The sequence below is a fragment of the Podarcis erhardii genome (genome assembly GCF_964252035.2).
Source record: "Podarcis erhardii genome assembly, chromosome: 3".
Classification (NCBI taxonomy): Eukaryota; Metazoa; Chordata; class Lepidosauria; order Squamata; family Lacertidae; genus Podarcis; species Podarcis erhardii.
The window spans coordinates 55,282,353-55,299,202 of record NC_138507.1 but is presented as its reverse complement, the minus strand read 5'-3'; the positions used below and the strand labels follow the sequence as shown (position 1 = coordinate 55,299,202).

Here is a 16,850-nt window from a genome sequence, read left to right as displayed (position 1 = left end):
AATGAAGTCATGTTCTAGCTGCTATTTTATTGCTCTCTGAGCACAAGAATCCTGCATGAACAGTACTGTAGTCAGTATTACCAGTGATAAATGCCTCAAATCTCTGTGTAGAGGAGCCAGATTCCCAAGTGATTCCTGTATTCAGGCTGTTGGGGCTTGGACCTACATGAAGGTCTATCCAAAGCTAGGCTACAAGAGCTGTAGAATACCATGGTGCATGGTGTAGTCTTGACAAGGCTATGGTACTCCAGTACTAACGCAACACAATTTTAAATTTTTAAAGAAGATTTAATTGTATTTATAGTATGGACATATTTGCCACCCTGCACTTTTTTGGAGGAAAGGCAGGATTTGTTATTGGCATCTGTCTGTGTCAAGAGACAATGGAGTGTTCCTCTGGGGGTGAAGTCAAATTGCTGGAGAATCACAGCACCTGCTGTTGCTGCAGAGACTGGTAACTTGTAACTGCTGCCTCCCACATTGTTTTTGCCTGGGTAGTGTGTTTGGAGGTTCTGGGCTGACCAGATGACAAAATCCTTCTCTTTGCCTCACTGATATGGACCAAAGGAAAGCAGAGCAAAACTTTAGCTTGGCTGCAGGAGTTGCTGGAAGGAGGCGTACAAGATACCATTCAACCATCTTAGGGATTCCATTCTGAATTGTCTCCTTAGTCTTTTCTTCTCCTGAAGATGTCATGCAAAGCAGCAGATAAAATGCCAGATAGAAATTTAATAAATAAAAAGTAGCACTATGGTAAATATTTTGGTATGCTGTTGAGGCATAGCTGCGTGTACACTTCAGCATCTTACCCTATGGTTGGTATCAGTGCTATTTTTCTAGAAAAAGAGGTGCCAGAACTCACCGTGAGCACTTCCCTCATTCTCTTAGCATGGCAATGGTGCCCGCCTGAGAGGTGGCTGAACTGAGTTCCGTTGAGTTCTGGCTGAAAAAAATCCTGGTTGGTATGATCTAGCAGTTACAGTGGTACCTCAGGTTACATACGCTTCAGGTTACAGACTCCGCTAACCCAGAAATAGTACCTCTGGTTAAGAACTTTGCTTCAGGATAAGAACAGAAATTGTGCTCTGGCGGTGCGGCAGCAGCGGGAGGCCCCATTAGCTAAAGTGGTGCTTCAGGTTAAGAACAGTTTCAGGTTAAGAACAGACCTCCAGAACAAATTAAGTTCTTAACCCAAGGTACCACTGTATAGGCAGGACAACACAAAGGATTTAGTCAGGATGAAAAGAGCATCATGTTGATGAGATTGCTAGCAGCAGATAATGGTCCGTCTACAGTTGATCATGCAAGAATATGCCATCTGCTCTGGAGTAAAAATTGTTTTTCTGCCAAACAAGGCGGGAGAGAGTCCTAAGGCTTTTGACTGCAATAAATGTTCAGACATCTAAACCAGTTTGTATAGACTCATCCCAAGGCATATGACAGTCTAAATCTAAAGTAGTGTGATTTGTAAATGTAAATTTCTTTTATAGGTTGTGAACTCTTTGGGCAGAAGTAGTAGCATTTGGGGAAACTTATGTTGCTCTGAGCCCCTGGGAAAGAGTGGGATATGAATCCAATAAAAGAGTAGATAACCTTTGCTAGTAGTTTCTAATGTTGCACATAGTAATTCTACCTAAAGTCATGTGAGTTTATGTGCAAAATATGAATTTATACAAATAATATTAAGCTACAATGAAATGAACAGGACAGCTTAAAACCAATTAAAATATAGTACAAGTACTGTGCTATGTCTGTGTCTAGATTCATGTGTGAATTTTTATCCTGCCTAGTGCAACCCCTCCCAATGTTGTTCACAAAATTAAAACCATTTAGAAGTATTAAATACATTATAATTATATACACTAGCAACATTTCCTTCCTTTGTTTAAACTTTACATACTACTTTTCATCCTACACCGTAGCATTGAAATGTATATCTTCATGACAATGGTCAGCCATGAATCTGATTATCATTGTACCGGCCAGCCATGGGAAATTGGAGGATTGGTACCTCTGATGTATGTATTTGGTCACTCATTTCCCTTAAGTTTTAAGTCTCTAAGGTTAATGCCTCAAAGGATGGGTAGCAAGGCAAAGCAGTTACCTGTTCAGGTTTCACCCAGCTTAAAGTATACAGTGGTGCCCCGCAAGACGAACGCCTCGCAAGACGGAAAACCCGCTAGACGAAAGGGTTTTCCGTTTTGGAGGTGCTTCGCAAAACAAATTCCCCTATGGGCTTGCTTCGCAAGACGAAAATGTCTTGCGAGTTCCTGCGGTTTTTTTCCCCTCCCCCCCTTTTTCTAAGCCGCTAAGCCGCTTATCAGCTGATTCGCTAAGCCGATAAGCCGCTAAAAGCCGCTAAAAGCCGCTAATAGCACTAATCCGCTAAGCCGTCAATGGGCTTGCTTCGCAAGACGAAAAAACCGCTAGACGAAGAGAATCGCGGAACGGATTCTTTTCGTCTTGCGAGGCACCACTGTATTGGTAAGGAGTTGGACTGTGGACTACTTCCAGGCCCAGTTCTGAAAGCTAGGAACTTGAAGCCACTGGCTCATTCTGCAACCTTGGTGTTTGGTGGCTCCCTTCCCACACTTGGGAAGGCACAGTGTAGGCTTACCAAGGAAAGGCTGTGAGTCAGGTTTTTCAAAAATTAATAGCTGCATTATTTAAATAAATGTGCCAGTTCTTCTGAAATAAACAAGGGATTTCATGAAGAAAGGGCATTGAGGAGCACAGCCTCTGATAAGAAATGTCTTCCATTTTATTACTCTCTCTTTTTTTTGTAATGGCTAGACTACTCAAGGTTGTTAAATTATACAGTGCATGCTTTTATCGTTCCTTTTTGTTAGGGTTGAGAAAAAAAATACTTGGAGTATTTTCTTTCCTGCAGGGCTAATGTGTAAGAACTGAAGTGAGGTGGAAAAAAGTTGCCTATCAGAAATGAAATTGTTCTTAATATCTCTTTGGGGGAGGCTTGCATCATGAGTGGCCCAGCTGCGTTTGTGTTTCTTACCATATTAAAGCAATCTTTGTCTATGTTAAAAGTCTGGTATACAGAGTAGATCACAAACTGAACAGTTTTTCCATTCTTGTCTGGTGCAATCTTTGCACTGTTCTTACTCCTTTTTGTCCAACACAATGCATTTTTTAAACTAATGTAGAGGCCATTTGCCACTTATGTGGGGGTTATGTTCTGGCCCCCTGCACACATAAGTGAAATTGTGTAAAGTGGGGAGCACCCTTTAAATGTTCTCTCTTTCGCTTTTTCTTCAATCCAATCTGAAAATACTGTGTTCCAAAATATCAACAACTAGAATTAAAGCTGTGGGGGCTGGCAGGAGGCTGTAGGGTGAATGGAAAAGCAGTGTCAGTAGCTGCTGCTGCTGCTGTGCTACCCCTCATATCAGCTGTTAGGGAGGCTAAGCAGCGTAAACAAAGCCCTGCTGCACCTCAAGTCTCTTCAGGGCTCTCCATCTTTCTTTTGGACTCCAATTGAACACAGATCTATTGAATGCAAATCAGACATGATGTTGAATACCTCATTTTCAAATATGCCAGTTAAAAAAATAGGCATGTAAGGGCTATTTTTATTAGGAACCTAGCATAGGGCTGCCATTACTGGGATTTCAAAGGTGGCATTGATGTTCGTGGGGAATTTCCAAAATGTGGTGCTTTGTTCTGAATCGTAGGAAGTCAATTGAAAATTGTGATATTTTCACATTTTTGTAAAAAAAGCTTAATAATTTTGGGGGGTTTCTAATAAAAAGCTCAACAAATTTTTAGGTGTCATTTCTTTAACTTTTTGAAATATGTCAACCCTACCCATACGGGGAAGTTTAAACTCTTTGGATGTTTTTTTTGGGGGGGTGTCACTCAGATAAGGGAAGCAATTTTTGTTCACTTGCCCTACAGCCCTCACTCCCAAAATATACTCTAGTGTGTTGGAAGACCCTCCAGAATAGATTTGGCATGGGTGGTTCAGGGGTTTGCAGAGGGGAGGGAAAACTACTGAAAAGCACTTCTTCTATACAGCTGAGTAACACCATTTGGTACAATGGTTCCACTTCTGCTATGGTCTTGACCAAGACCTCTCTCCTGCCAAAATCTACAAGCCGCAGGAAGAAAGCCTCGTTGGTACCCTCACATACCTTTAAACACACACACACACACAGTTGCAAATGATGTCTGTAGGGTTGCATTTTAGTTTTATCCAAAGTTGTCTTTTAGATGAATATTAGAAACAGGACTGGTTACAAATCAACACAAAACCAGGCTTGGGTGGCCATAGTTGATTTACTGAAGCCCACTGAAATTGGTGTGTTTAAGCATATTTAAGTGTTGTGATGGATTGTGCTATCAGTGGGACCCGCTAGTAAACCCTGAGCCATTTTCAGGTGGATCTCAGTGCCATGTGCTGTTGAGTGTCTCTTACTTGCCTTCTCTGCTCCCTAGTTGTGTTTGGCAAATGTTTTGGTTTGACCCATGCTAGCACCAGCAGCTCCTTGCAAGCTAGGTAGAGGTGGCTAGGATGGAAAAGAAGTTTGTTGGTTAAAGAGGAACAAGGCCTCTGAGGAAAAATGTCCAGGAGTCATGTTTAAGAAATCTAGAAAGAGGAGGGAAGAAAGAAACATGGTTTGTTTGTTTTTTGGGGGGGGGGGATAGGCACAAATTGAGTGTGAATAGAGATATTTCAGAAGATGTGTAAAAAATAATTTCAGGGACATGCAGAGGTGGGGAGAGGAAAAAAGAAAAAGCACTGGCCACTTAGAAGCCCTAAAATGGGGAGACTGTCCTAGTATCTCCAGAGCAAATGTCTGTACTCAGCATATGGAAAGCTGACCTATGTAAATCTTTGCTACAAGGGAAAAGCTGTGGCAAAGAATTTAGCAGTTTTCAAAGCTAGATTGAATATCAGCAGAAAAGGATGCCAGTGATTGCTAGTGGATTATGCCAGGTGTTTTCCTTTGCCTCCCCCCCCCCCAATTTTGTGACAGGCTCTTTCTTTGCACCACCATTTTGTGACTGGAGTGCCTTAGTAATTTTCAACCATCTCAAGTGAGCCTTGTGAGTAGAAAGTTTTGGAATCCCTGATTTAAGGAATAACATATTTATTTGGTGTGATTATAAGTATGTACTCTTGCCTGAGAACACAGGATCAATCTTGGTCAACTTATTCCAGCATTCTTTGCAAGAGTCCCAGCAACCAGGAGGCAATAACTGGTCCATCATAAATTGGCCAATAGCCAGACTTCTCTGCGCCCCAGATTAGATGACTCCAAAGGATTCTGGCCACCCTTGAGAAGCTGTGGTCAGAGTCCCCATCACTCCCTTTCCAAAAGGGGTCTCTAGGAAGGGGTCTCTGCTTGATATTAAGGGACAAGTAGGCACAGAGGAAGAGAGATGTTCCATATGTGTATATTTTAGCTAAACAAAGACATATAATGAAATTTGTAAATGTAATTGATAGGTATTGTTTAGTTTCAAAATTCCTGCTTACCTTTATCACAGAAAGAAGTCAAGCCTTTTTTGCTTTTGCTAACTTAATGTACTTATTCTTTAATATTAATGCATTCTTTGTACTTGCTGTCATTTTAATAGCACGATAAAACATCACTTTTAATGACATGTGGCATTCAGTACCATGCCACAAAGTGTCCTGTCAAATTATTTTGAAATTCTTTTTTCTGAGTAAGGAAGTAATCTTTTATATGTGTATTTGTGCAGGTAATATATGCTCTGAACACAAAGAATGATGAACATGAGGCTGCTATTCAAGCCCTCAAAGATGCTCATGAAGAAGAAATCCAACAAATTATTGCAGAAACCAGAGAAAAGATTCTGCAGTATAAGAGTAAAGTTTCTGAGGAAATGGATCTCAAAAGAAAAATCCAGGTTTTAGAAGAGTCATTGGAAGATCATAAAAAAATGAAGCATCAAGCTTTAACTGAGTTTGAAGCATATAAAGACAGAGTTGAGGATATGCAACTTTGTGCAGAAGCTCAGCATGTTCAGCGTGTAGTAACTATGTCACGGGAAGTAGAAGAAATTAGAAAGAAGTTTGAGGAGAGGTTGCGGAGTTTTATACAATTACAAGTACAGTTGGAAAAGGATAAACGTTCAGCTCTTGAAGAACTAAGAGCTGCACATAGACTTGAGGTCCAGGAACTTGTAAAGACCCATCAGAACCAGAATGCTACTTTAAATAAGGGACAGGAAAAGTTAGAAGAATTACACAGGCGGGATGTGGAAGAACTGAATGCCAAAGTTGAAGAGCTAAGAGTGGAAAGAAAAAAGCTAATTGAGGACTATGAAGGTAAACTCAGCAAAGCTCAATCTTTCTATGAGCATGAACTTGATACTATGAAAAGGTCGCAGCTGTTTACGGCTGAAAGCCTGAAGACCTGCAAAGAGAAGGAAATAGAACTAAGAAAGGAGTTTCAAAGCCAAGAATCTGTTTTACGAAAAAACCTGGGAAAGCTTAAGACTGAATTGCAGATGGTACAGGATGAAGCAGGTGGTCTACGAGAAAAATGTCAGAAACTTCAAGTAGCACTCAACACAGCAGAAAACAATGTGCAGGTGAGATGAGAATTGTTACATTATTTGTTTAGAACAAAAGTATTGTAACCTGTAAGAAGTAATGATGGTTCACCATTTGTATGTTGATTGTGAAGTTTCAAGTCTTTGTCACTACCACTTGGCTGTTTCACATCTTTCCTATATACATGATAAATGACTTATTGCATACTGGACCTCAAAGACTCAGTTGCTGGGCTTTTCCTCAACACAAAGTGGTTACACGTAGTGAAAAGCATTACAATGCTTCTGTGTATAGTTAAGGGATAGAGTGTTCTACTGGGTGTTCCATATATTGAATATGCAAGGATATAATTTATGTGTGCATGAAGTTTAGCTAACAGTTTTAACTTCTTTCTACACAAAAGTAGTTTCTTTGTCAAACAAACAAACAAACAAACAGACAAACTGGTAAAACGTTTTGCTTTGCTTTCTTATCTGAGTCTGATGGGGAATGTCAAACTCTGGTTGATTTTGTCCCTTACTATATGGAAACTAATATTGACTCTGCTGCTTTTGGTATTTAGGTTGTAAAAGTTGTGCAAAGATAGGTGTTTATAAAAATACCTACTTTGTTCATTTACTTACACACAAGTTTAGTTGAAATAAATGAAAAAGATGTGAAGCTAATTGATGATACGGTTGTATCCAAAACATATAAATAATTTTGAGTTACTTACTTGTGAGGTTTTAAGCTGTGATCGTCAACTTCTTTCATATGTTGTACCAGACGCTTCCTTACCAAACAACATTGAGATCCAGACACCTTCAGAGCAAGGTTCATACCCCCATGCTGAAATTGGCAGGTGCCCTCTCAGTGTGAAAGGTGAGGACATTCAAGATGAGTCTCAGTAGTGCCTTGTGGGGTGCTGTTCACTTGGGCACTGCTATTTCCCTTGTAAGTTGTCTGAGAAGTAGTACTGCCCAAACCAAAAGCAGTGCATGGAACATATCTGCATATTAGCCTTCATAATGACCCTAAATGCAGAAGCCTCTTGGGAATCCCTCAACTTAGCACTCAAGAAGGATGCAGTACTGCTATTTTAAAAGTTTCACATAACTGTTTTGGCATGGTTACAGATAGGTAGCCGTGTTGGTCTGCCATGGTCAAAACAAAATAAAAAAATTCCTTCCAGTAGCACCTTAAAGACCAACTGAGTTAGTTCTAGGTATGAGCTTTCGTGTGCATGCACACTTCTTCAGATACACTGAAACAGAAGTCACCGGACCTTTCTATATAGTGAGAAGGTGGGGAGGGGTATTACTCAGAAGGGTGGTGGGAATGGGTGATTGGCAGATAGCTGCGATGAGCCTGTTGACGACTCTTAACGACTGCAATAGGTCTGACAGGAAAAAGCAAGGGGTGAGAAGGTGAAAAATGGCTTTGTCATGTATAATGAGATAAGAATCCAATGTCTTTGTTCAAACCAGTAGGAGAACACTTCAATCTCCCAGGACATTCTATACAAGATCTCAAAGTAGCTGTTCTATTACAAAGGAATTTCAGAAATAGACTGGAAAGAGAAGCTGCTGAATTGCAACTTATCACCAAACTTAAAACTATGGAGAGACCTGGTTTGAACAAAGACATTGGATTCTTATCTCATTATACATGACAAAGCCATTTTTCACCTTCTCACCCCTTGCTTTTTCCTGTCAGACCTATTGCAGTCGTTAAGAGTCGTCAACAGGCTCATCGCAGCTATCTGCCAATCACCCATTCCCACCACCCTTCTGAGTAATACCCCTCCCCACCTTCTCACTATATAGAAAGGTCCGGTGACTTCTGTTTCAGTGTATCTGAAGAAGTGTGCATGCACACGAAAGCTCATACCTAGAACTAACTCAGTTGGTCTTTAAGGTGCTACTGGAAGGAATTTTTTTATTTTGTTTTGGCATGGGTAACCCTACTTTCACATTAGATTGCTTGGGAAGTTGCATAACCCAGGCAAAAAATTCCCATGAAAGCTTCTGTTTCTGAGTTAGCTGCACTTCCAACACTCCCCACCTTAAATAGAGAAATTCCTCACGTGCCCTTCTGTTAATATTCAGTCATGTACTGCTTCTCTCTCTCTCTCTCAGGCCACCAGATGCTGAGATGGGGACAGGTTGAAGCAAACAGCAGGATGATTCCTACTAAAGGAGCATAGTTGGCCATTCCTGATATAAAGGATCTAGTCATTCTATTTTCTGCTTTACCATATTGATGGTTTTTGAGGATGGATATTCCTTCCTGATGCCTTTGGGACTTTAGATTGCTGAAGGGCCTGTTGCTGTGCTAGCTGCAGAAACATGTTGCCTTCCTCACCTTACAGTAGATTTAGAGGGTGAAACATTTAAATTTGGCATTGGTTCAAGTTTATATCCAAAACTATGATACAGTTTTTCCAGGTGAAACTACAGTAGATTTTCTTCTAACAGTGAAAGCAAATGACAATATGAAGTAATTAACAGTTAAAATTGGTGGCTTTGATCCAGGGACCCCTTGGGCAAGCAGATGGCACTTATATTGATGCAACAAATTTGGGGTTGTATCCAAAGCAGTGCCAGTGGAGTTCTGCTGATGTTTCTCCTCCTCCACCCCATGCTTCCCAAATCTTCTCTGGAGAGTTTCCTAATCCTCCAAAGCTGATTTTGAGGTTGGGAAGTGCAGGGGAGAAGAGGGATAAAAAGTTCTGTTCAACCAGCACACATCTCTTGCGCTTCTGGAATGGGAGCACTGGATACCACCCCACCAATTTCCCAGCCTTAGCTTGAAGCCACTAGCTTCACTTTGGACACCATTTTAGGGGGTCCCCTAACCCAGGACTTTTTTTTCTCAGCTTGAACTCACTGGAACTCAGTTCCAGGACCTCACAGGTAGGCGCCATTGCCATGGTAAGAGAACAAAAGGGAGAGGGTGGCACTGTGGTCTAAACCACTGAGCCACTTGTGCTTGCTGATCGGAAGGTCAGTGGTTCAAATCCGTGCAACAGAGTGAGCTCCCATTGCTCTGCCCCAGCTACTGGCAACCTAGCAGTTCAAAAGCACAACAGTGCAAGTAGATAAATAGGTACTGCTGCAGAAGGAAGGTAAACGGCGTTTCTGTGCACTCTGGTTTCAATCACAGTGTTCCACTGCGCCAGAAGTAGTTTAGTCATGCTGGCCACATGACCCAGAAAGCTGTCTGTGGACAAACTCCGGCTCCCTTGGTCTTAACCGAGATGTGCACCGCAACCCCATAGTCGTCTTTGACTGGACTTAATTGTCCAGGGGTCCTTTACCTTTACCTTTTATAAGAGCATTGCCCTTACCCAAAGGAGTGGCTTTTAGATGCTACATAGGGGGCTGCAATGGAGTGAACTCAGAAAATATCTTTTGATCCTCTGTATCCTAGTCACATATTATGAAAAAACATGGTTTAGCACTGTGTGTGTGAACTTGCAGTCACATGCTCACTTTCCTCCATGGTAAAAGGTTGTTACCCTTCTATTGGGTTCTCCATTGTTTTGAACAGATGAGCACATAAACTAGACATGCATGCCTAAAGAGTTACTCTCCTAGGATGGGATGGTTACAGTGGTACCTTGGTTTACAAACTTAATCCGTTCCGGAAGTTTGTTCTTAAACCAAAGCATTCTTAAACCAAGGTGTGCTTTCCCATAACAGTGGGAAACTCAATTTACAAATAGAACAAACTCAACAGGAAGCGAAACATGTTCTGCTTCCAAGGCAAAGTTCACAAACCAAAACACCTACTTCCGGGTTTGCAGCGTTCTTAATCCAAGTTGTTCATAAACTAAGCTGTTCTTAAACCAAGGTACCACTGTATTTTGAAGTGTAACTAAGAAGCGGATAGGGGGAGGGGAGTTATTGTTTTGTTTTAGTTTTGTTCTTGTTTTTATTATGAATGTTGTGTTTTTATCTTGTGAACCACTCTGAGATCCATGCGTGAAGGGTGGTATGTAAATTTACCATAGTGAATAATATTAATAATAAACTTTTTTGCAATTTAACCTATTTTGTATCCAATAATGGATTATGGGACTTTGGTGGATTTTGCTGCTTGTGACTAAAAGTTACTAAAACCTCTTCTATCCTTACCTCAAAACTTAAATTTGTATTCTAGCTTTCTTCTTTTCATTTTATGTAGACTGCCTCACTGAAATCTCACTTCTGTGGCGTAGTCATGAACTCTAATAGTTCTTGAACATCTTTTTCTAATTACCGTAGTTATCAATTGACAGTTCTTAGCCAATTCTCCTGCTTTTATTCCACATGGGACTAAATGCATGTTTTAAATGTTGATTTACTTACCTCCCCCAGCCCCGAAGACTAAGAAGTGGTTCTTCTTGCCATTCTTCCTGCAAATTTGATATATATTGTGCTAAATAATGCAGTCATTAATATTTAGTACAATGGCATTTTCAGTCTTCTGTCTCTGTGCACTTTAAGCACTTATCAGTTTTCTATGACTGTCATCTAACATAGCTTTAAGGCTTGAAAAAGGGATAAAAATTATATATTGAGCATGCATAATACATAACATTGATTTGCAATCAGTCACACATAGCTTAGTCATGCCTTTTTCCTTGTAAGCTGCTTTTTAAGTTGGCATATTTTCTTTAATAAAGTTCATTTTTGTAATGGGAACTTAATATGTTGTTCTAATTAAATTGCATTTTTTTCTGTCAGGGCAGAATGCCAACATGTCTATACTATTACTGGAACATTTATTCTGACTTATCTGAATGGCCATATAATTTAAAAATGCACCACCTGAGTTGTGCTTGATGAGTACTTAGAACACAGCCCTCCTGATGGTGGAAGCCTATCTGGTCCCTTCTTTCCATTCAGAAAAATGTCTTCTATTTTTCATATTATTTTATTATCAACATGATTGTTTGTCATGTTGCTGTTTTAGTATTTTTGTTTGCTTCCGTGTGTGTGTGTTGTTTTCATCATGGAGTGTGAGGCTTGTGGGCCTGTACACCCACCCAGCCACATCAAATGTAAAAGGAAAGGGTTACATTTAACATTGTATTGTTTTCTGCGTTGATGGGGGGGGGGATTAATTATTAGACACATTGGTACATCAGGCTTGTATGCAAGAGGCTCACAGACTTTTGTGACTAAAGCACTGCAAGAATGTCCAGGCAAGAAAGTTGCTAGCATCCTTTGTTTTATAAATTGGTAAATTTCATTCATAGTTGTCCCATTTAAAAAGCATTACTTTGTCCTTTTAATATGGTTTTCTCTTCTCTTAGGCTCTTCAAAAACAGTTGGATGATGTCAAAGATGAGGAAATGTCATTGTTAAGCAAACACAAAGAGGTTGAAAGTGAACTAGCAGCTGCTAGAGAACGTTTACAGCAACAGGCCACAGATCTAGTACTAAAAGCCAGTATGTGTGCATATGTTTTTATGTGCTTTGTATGTAATCTACCTTAAGTATATATTCAGAATGTTTTTGTTCAGTAGTTTAATGCAAAAAGCCTGTTTTATACAAAGCCTTTATAACCTTTAAATGATGAATTGAAAAGCTTATAGTATAACTCTTTTGTTATTGCTAGACTTTGCTTATATCAAGAGTGATGGGAATGTAGCAGCCCAGGCCAGGTAGTTTCTCACTTCTCCCACCAACCCACAGGTCACTACAACAAGTAGGCAGGGCTGCCCAGATGTCAGTCCCCTTATATCATTATGACATTGGGTGACAACTTCAGATAAGTTATCCATCAGCACAAATCATTGTATGCATCAGCACAAATCATCAAATTATTGGCACTGTCAAGGAGTGCTTCTTACCAAGGAACAATTGGGAGCACACTTTAAGTTCCCAGTTGTTCTTTGCAGCTTTTACCTGCCCCATACCTGGTGTCACATATTATGTCTGGTGTACAGCAGATATGTTTGGTTTGGGGGTAATGGCCTCATGTGTCTAATTTGGCCTGCAGGCTAGAGCTTCCTTACCCCGCTGTCTTAAATTTTGAACTTTCTAGCATATATGTGAAATATAGTGGGGGGAAAATCATGGTTAAAGTCTTGAATATATAATGCAAACATACATACTGAGAGACTCCAAAACACTCAGTGTGAAGTCTTGTATTCTCTATTAGTTAACTTTTATAATTTCCAAAGGGGTACCTCTTGCAGCAAAAACAACTGAATCTTGTGACGTTTTGAAAACTTACACATTTATTATGGCATAATCTTTCATGGATTGCCTTGCTGGTTTTTGGCTTGTTATTGTTTTACAATTTGAAGGCTGGTCCACACATTAGAACTCTTTTCTCCCCGCCCAGCGCAGAAATACAGTTGGCTTGAGGCACACAATTGAGTGAAAAGGTGCGACCAAGAGTTGTTACCGGCTTGATGGTACTGTGTCATGGGCCAGATCCAGCCCAGATGCTGGCAGTTATGCACTCCTGTTGCTGATTGTTCCCTACCTCTCTAAAATAGTAACAAAATCTGTTTCAGAAATTTTATTCAATACAGTAATAATTTTGGGCATTACCTTCTGTGCACAAGCCCAGCACTGCTATTGATGCTCTTATTGAGTGTAGCCTGTTCAGGACCCTGGAAAAAAGGAGAATTAGTGGATTGCTCTATTCAAGATATAGAAAAGCTTTATAATTGTGGGAACTGCTGGGTATGCTGCACTTTGCTCACTACAACATTTGCCAGGGCTGCAAGTGTTAGGGAGTGGAAAAGTTTAGTGGACTTTTAGGGTGATTTCCTCTTACTTTAGCAGTTCAAGAGTTGTGTCAATGAATTAACTATAAAATGAGTTAACTATGAATGTTCTATGACAGAATTACTCTTCAGAAGACATTGTGGTTTCACTTGTGGCCCAAAGATTTATTTGGACAACATACATAATGAGGCTGGATTTTATATAAGAGCAGTGTGGCATTAAATAATAAAATTGCTATATGATCAGTCTGTCTGACAGTGAAGTTCTATACACGTTTTCTTAGAAATAAGTCATTCTATATTCAATTGGTCTTACATAGGAGTAAATGTATATAGCAGGGGTCAGCAAGGTTTATCTTGCTTGGGCCGGATCGGTCCTGTGGAGATCCCTCCGTGGGCCGGATCTCTTGCATGTGTGAGCACACCCGCCTGCAATTTTTATGTCTGTCTCTGCGCAGATGCGATTTCTGCTGCTGCAGAAGTGAGGCCCCTTGCTGCACTGCGCAAGATTAGTGCAGTGCGTGAGCAGGCAACTCGGTTTGGGGCGGCTCGTGGGCCTGTCAAACAACCTCCACAGGCCACTTCCGGCCCATTGGCCTTAGGTTGGTGACCCCTGGTATATAGGATTGTGGTCTAAATAACACTTAGCTGCATTGGGGCAATCATATCAGCTTAATAAAGCTAGATATGAACAAGCCTTGTACCCACACATGCAACCCCTTCCTTCCGTCCTTCTCAGTGTGTTGCAATCAATCCTTGGAAATCCGTGGGAACCATAATTTCCAATTAACATCCAAACTGATAACCTGTGGTTACCAGCTTTGGTAAGGACATTCAGCCGACTTCAAACCCTGGTTTTAAGATCCTGGCTTGTTCTGAACCTGGTAACCATATTTTCCCAGATCAGACATAATGGGAAACTTTCTGAATTACCACAACACAACACAAAAAGGAACAGGGAAGCAGCAGTGCAGGTACAGAGCATGTGAACAAAAGACTCGTGCTTCTTAAACCAAGATAGGATAATCTAAACGCAGCCAATGGTCGATGCCATTCTTACACAATTGTGTTTGGATGTGTCTCTGATTCTAAATTCATACTTTCTTTTCTTATAGGTCATATTGGAATGCTTCAAGCTACACAAATGACCCAGGAAGTTACAATAAGGGATTTGGAATCAGAAAAATCTAGATTAAAGGAGAAACTGTCCCAGCTAGAAGATGAAAGAAATCTATTACAAAGCAAAACACAGAGCCTGGATGAAAGACAAAGGCAACAAATTCTTGCACTGGAGAAGGTAAAAGCAGTAATGCTTTTTCAAAACGAACAACTTCCGATTCAACAGTCCTAAAGTGGAGGGTGGTAGGAGGAAATACTGTGGTGGAGGAGCCACTTCTTAAGCTCTACTTCTTTACGCTGGCCACAGAACACTGGGAATTTGAGGGAGGGGATATTTTCTGTACCCTCTCCCTCAGTTTACTCTTTTAAAAACATTTTCTATTAACACTAATGGGACAGGGTAACATGTCTGCTCCAAGGCCGACTTGCCTCTTTGGTCTTTATGAGAGGGGTGTCAAGGCCTCACCCAGAATGCTTTATTTCTAGGCCCACTGTCCCTGAGACACTTCCAGTACTACAGCAAAGGTGGAGTTTTCAGCTGCCAAGAGAATATGGGTGGAGTCTTGTATGAGACAGAGAATGGTGGTAGAGCTGCAGAATTGAAGGTCATAGGCGGGGACAAAGATTACAGTGGGAAAAATGGATGATGTCATGAGTTCAAGTTTGTTTGTTTGAATTAACAGAAAGTGAATGAAGCAAGGGAAACACAACAAGAATATTATGAGAAGGAGCTGATAAAACTGCAAGCTAGGCTGGAAGGGGAGGCTGCACAATTAAATGAGGCTCATTCTAAGACCTTGGAGGAGTTGGCATGGAAACATCATACTGCTCTTGAGGCAGCACATAGCACTGCTAACAAGGAGAAAAAGAAACTGCAAATGGTAAGAGAACTATAATGTGAGGACTGTTCTTAGTTTTGCTGTATGAAAAAGATTTTGAATTAAAAAATCAGGTATATAGCATACCTTAGTTCCAGATATTTACCAGTAAGAGGCTTGTAAAAGCAAGAGGAAGCATGTAGCAAATTTTTCAGCTATACAAAATTTTAGGCAGAAGAGATTGCATATTAATATCACTTATATAAAAAATGGGCAGCATTTCTCTCCAATTTCTCATTGGCTAATAATAGACAGGTAAGAAGATAAGAATTTGCTTTCTCAGTCTTTTACAACACTGTTTAGAGACTTCTAGGGCTCTTTTGTATCTCTCATTGATTGATAGGACAGGTAAATTAGCAAAAACAATAGAAAGGGCATGTAGAGTTAAAGATTGGGAACATTCCCTTCTGAACATTTTCTGCTAGTTGCAAATTATCAAATTCTTGTTCATGTATAGTGTATGTATCTGGTCTACCCATTAGGAATCAGTTACTTGATTCAGTTTTGTATGTTATACAAACACTAGTGGGAGGGGAAGGGCCATAGCTCTGTACTTTGCATGCAGAAGATCCAGGTTCACCTCCCAGCATTTCTAGGTAAGGCTAGGAGAGAGCCCTGCCTGATAACCTGGAGAGCCACTGCCAGTAATTGTTGACATTGTGGACCAGCAGCCTGACTCAGTGCAGCTCCCTAGGTTACTTTGGGCTTACTTGTGTCTGTCCTTCTGACCACAGGTAAGCATCAGTAAGGTTAGAATGTGGGCATCATATACATCCATTCATTTCTTTGAATTACCACTATGAGTTGGTTTAAACTGTGATGTTCATGTAAGCTGCTTTGAGTGTTTATACACTTTAAAGAAAATAAGTATATAAAATGCATTTTGAGGTAATAGGTGAGGACCTATTGGGGGCAATGTATACATGGAGGCAGCCTTCTCTGTGTATATCTCAGGCACAGGCAAACTTGGCCCTCCAGATGTTTTGGGACTACAACTCCCATCATCCCTGACCACTGGTCCTGTTAGCTAGGGATGATGGGAGTTGTAGTCCCAAAACATTTGGAGGGCCAAGTTTGCCTATGCCTGGTATATCTCCATACTAGACCTAGAATAGGTAAAGAAGAAGAAGAAGAAGAAGAAGAAGAAGAAGAAGAAGAAGAAGAGTTTGGATTTGATATCCCGCCTTTCACTCCCCTTCAGGAGTCTCAAAGCGGCTAACAATCTCCTTTCCCTTCCTCCCCCACAACAAATACTCTGTGAGGTGAGTGAGGCTGAGAGACTTCAAAGAAGTGTGACTGGCCCAAGGTCACCCAGCAGCTGCATGTGGAGGAGCGGAGACTCGAACCCGGTTCCCCAGATTACCAGACTACCGCTCTTAACCACTACACCACACTAGCTCTCAAGGGTAAAGGGACCCCTGACCATTAGGTCCAGTCATGGACGACTCTGGGATTGTGGCGCTCATCTCGCTTTACTGGCATACAGCTTCCGGGTCATGTGGCCAGTATGACTAAAGCTGCTTCTGGCGAACCAGAGCAGCGTACAGAAATGCCATTTACCTTCCTGCTGGAGCAGTACCTGTTTGTCTACTTGCACTTTGAC

General features: G+C 40.9%; 1 protein-coding gene across 8 annotated transcripts in view; it reads left to right on the top strand.

The window, feature by feature from the left end:
* The window catches only part of FAM184A (family with sequence similarity 184 member A), a 64,775-nt gene that overhangs the window by 15,208 nt on the left and 32,717 nt on the right, over nt 1-16,850 (top strand). For all 8 annotated transcript variants that reach the window (XR_014155043.1, XM_081856138.1, XM_081856137.1 and 5 more), the window contains 4 exons: nt 5,725-6,579; nt 11,823-11,958; nt 14,366-14,547; nt 15,053-15,250. Coding sequence is in view for 7 of the 8 variants with exons in the window: in XM_081856138.1 (XP_081712264.1) it covers nt 5,725-6,579; nt 11,823-11,958; nt 14,366-14,547; nt 15,053-15,250 (1,371 nt within the window). In the remaining variant the exon portion in view is untranslated. The remainder of the gene's footprint in view (nt 1-5,724; nt 6,580-11,822; nt 11,959-14,365; nt 14,548-15,052; nt 15,251-16,850) is intronic.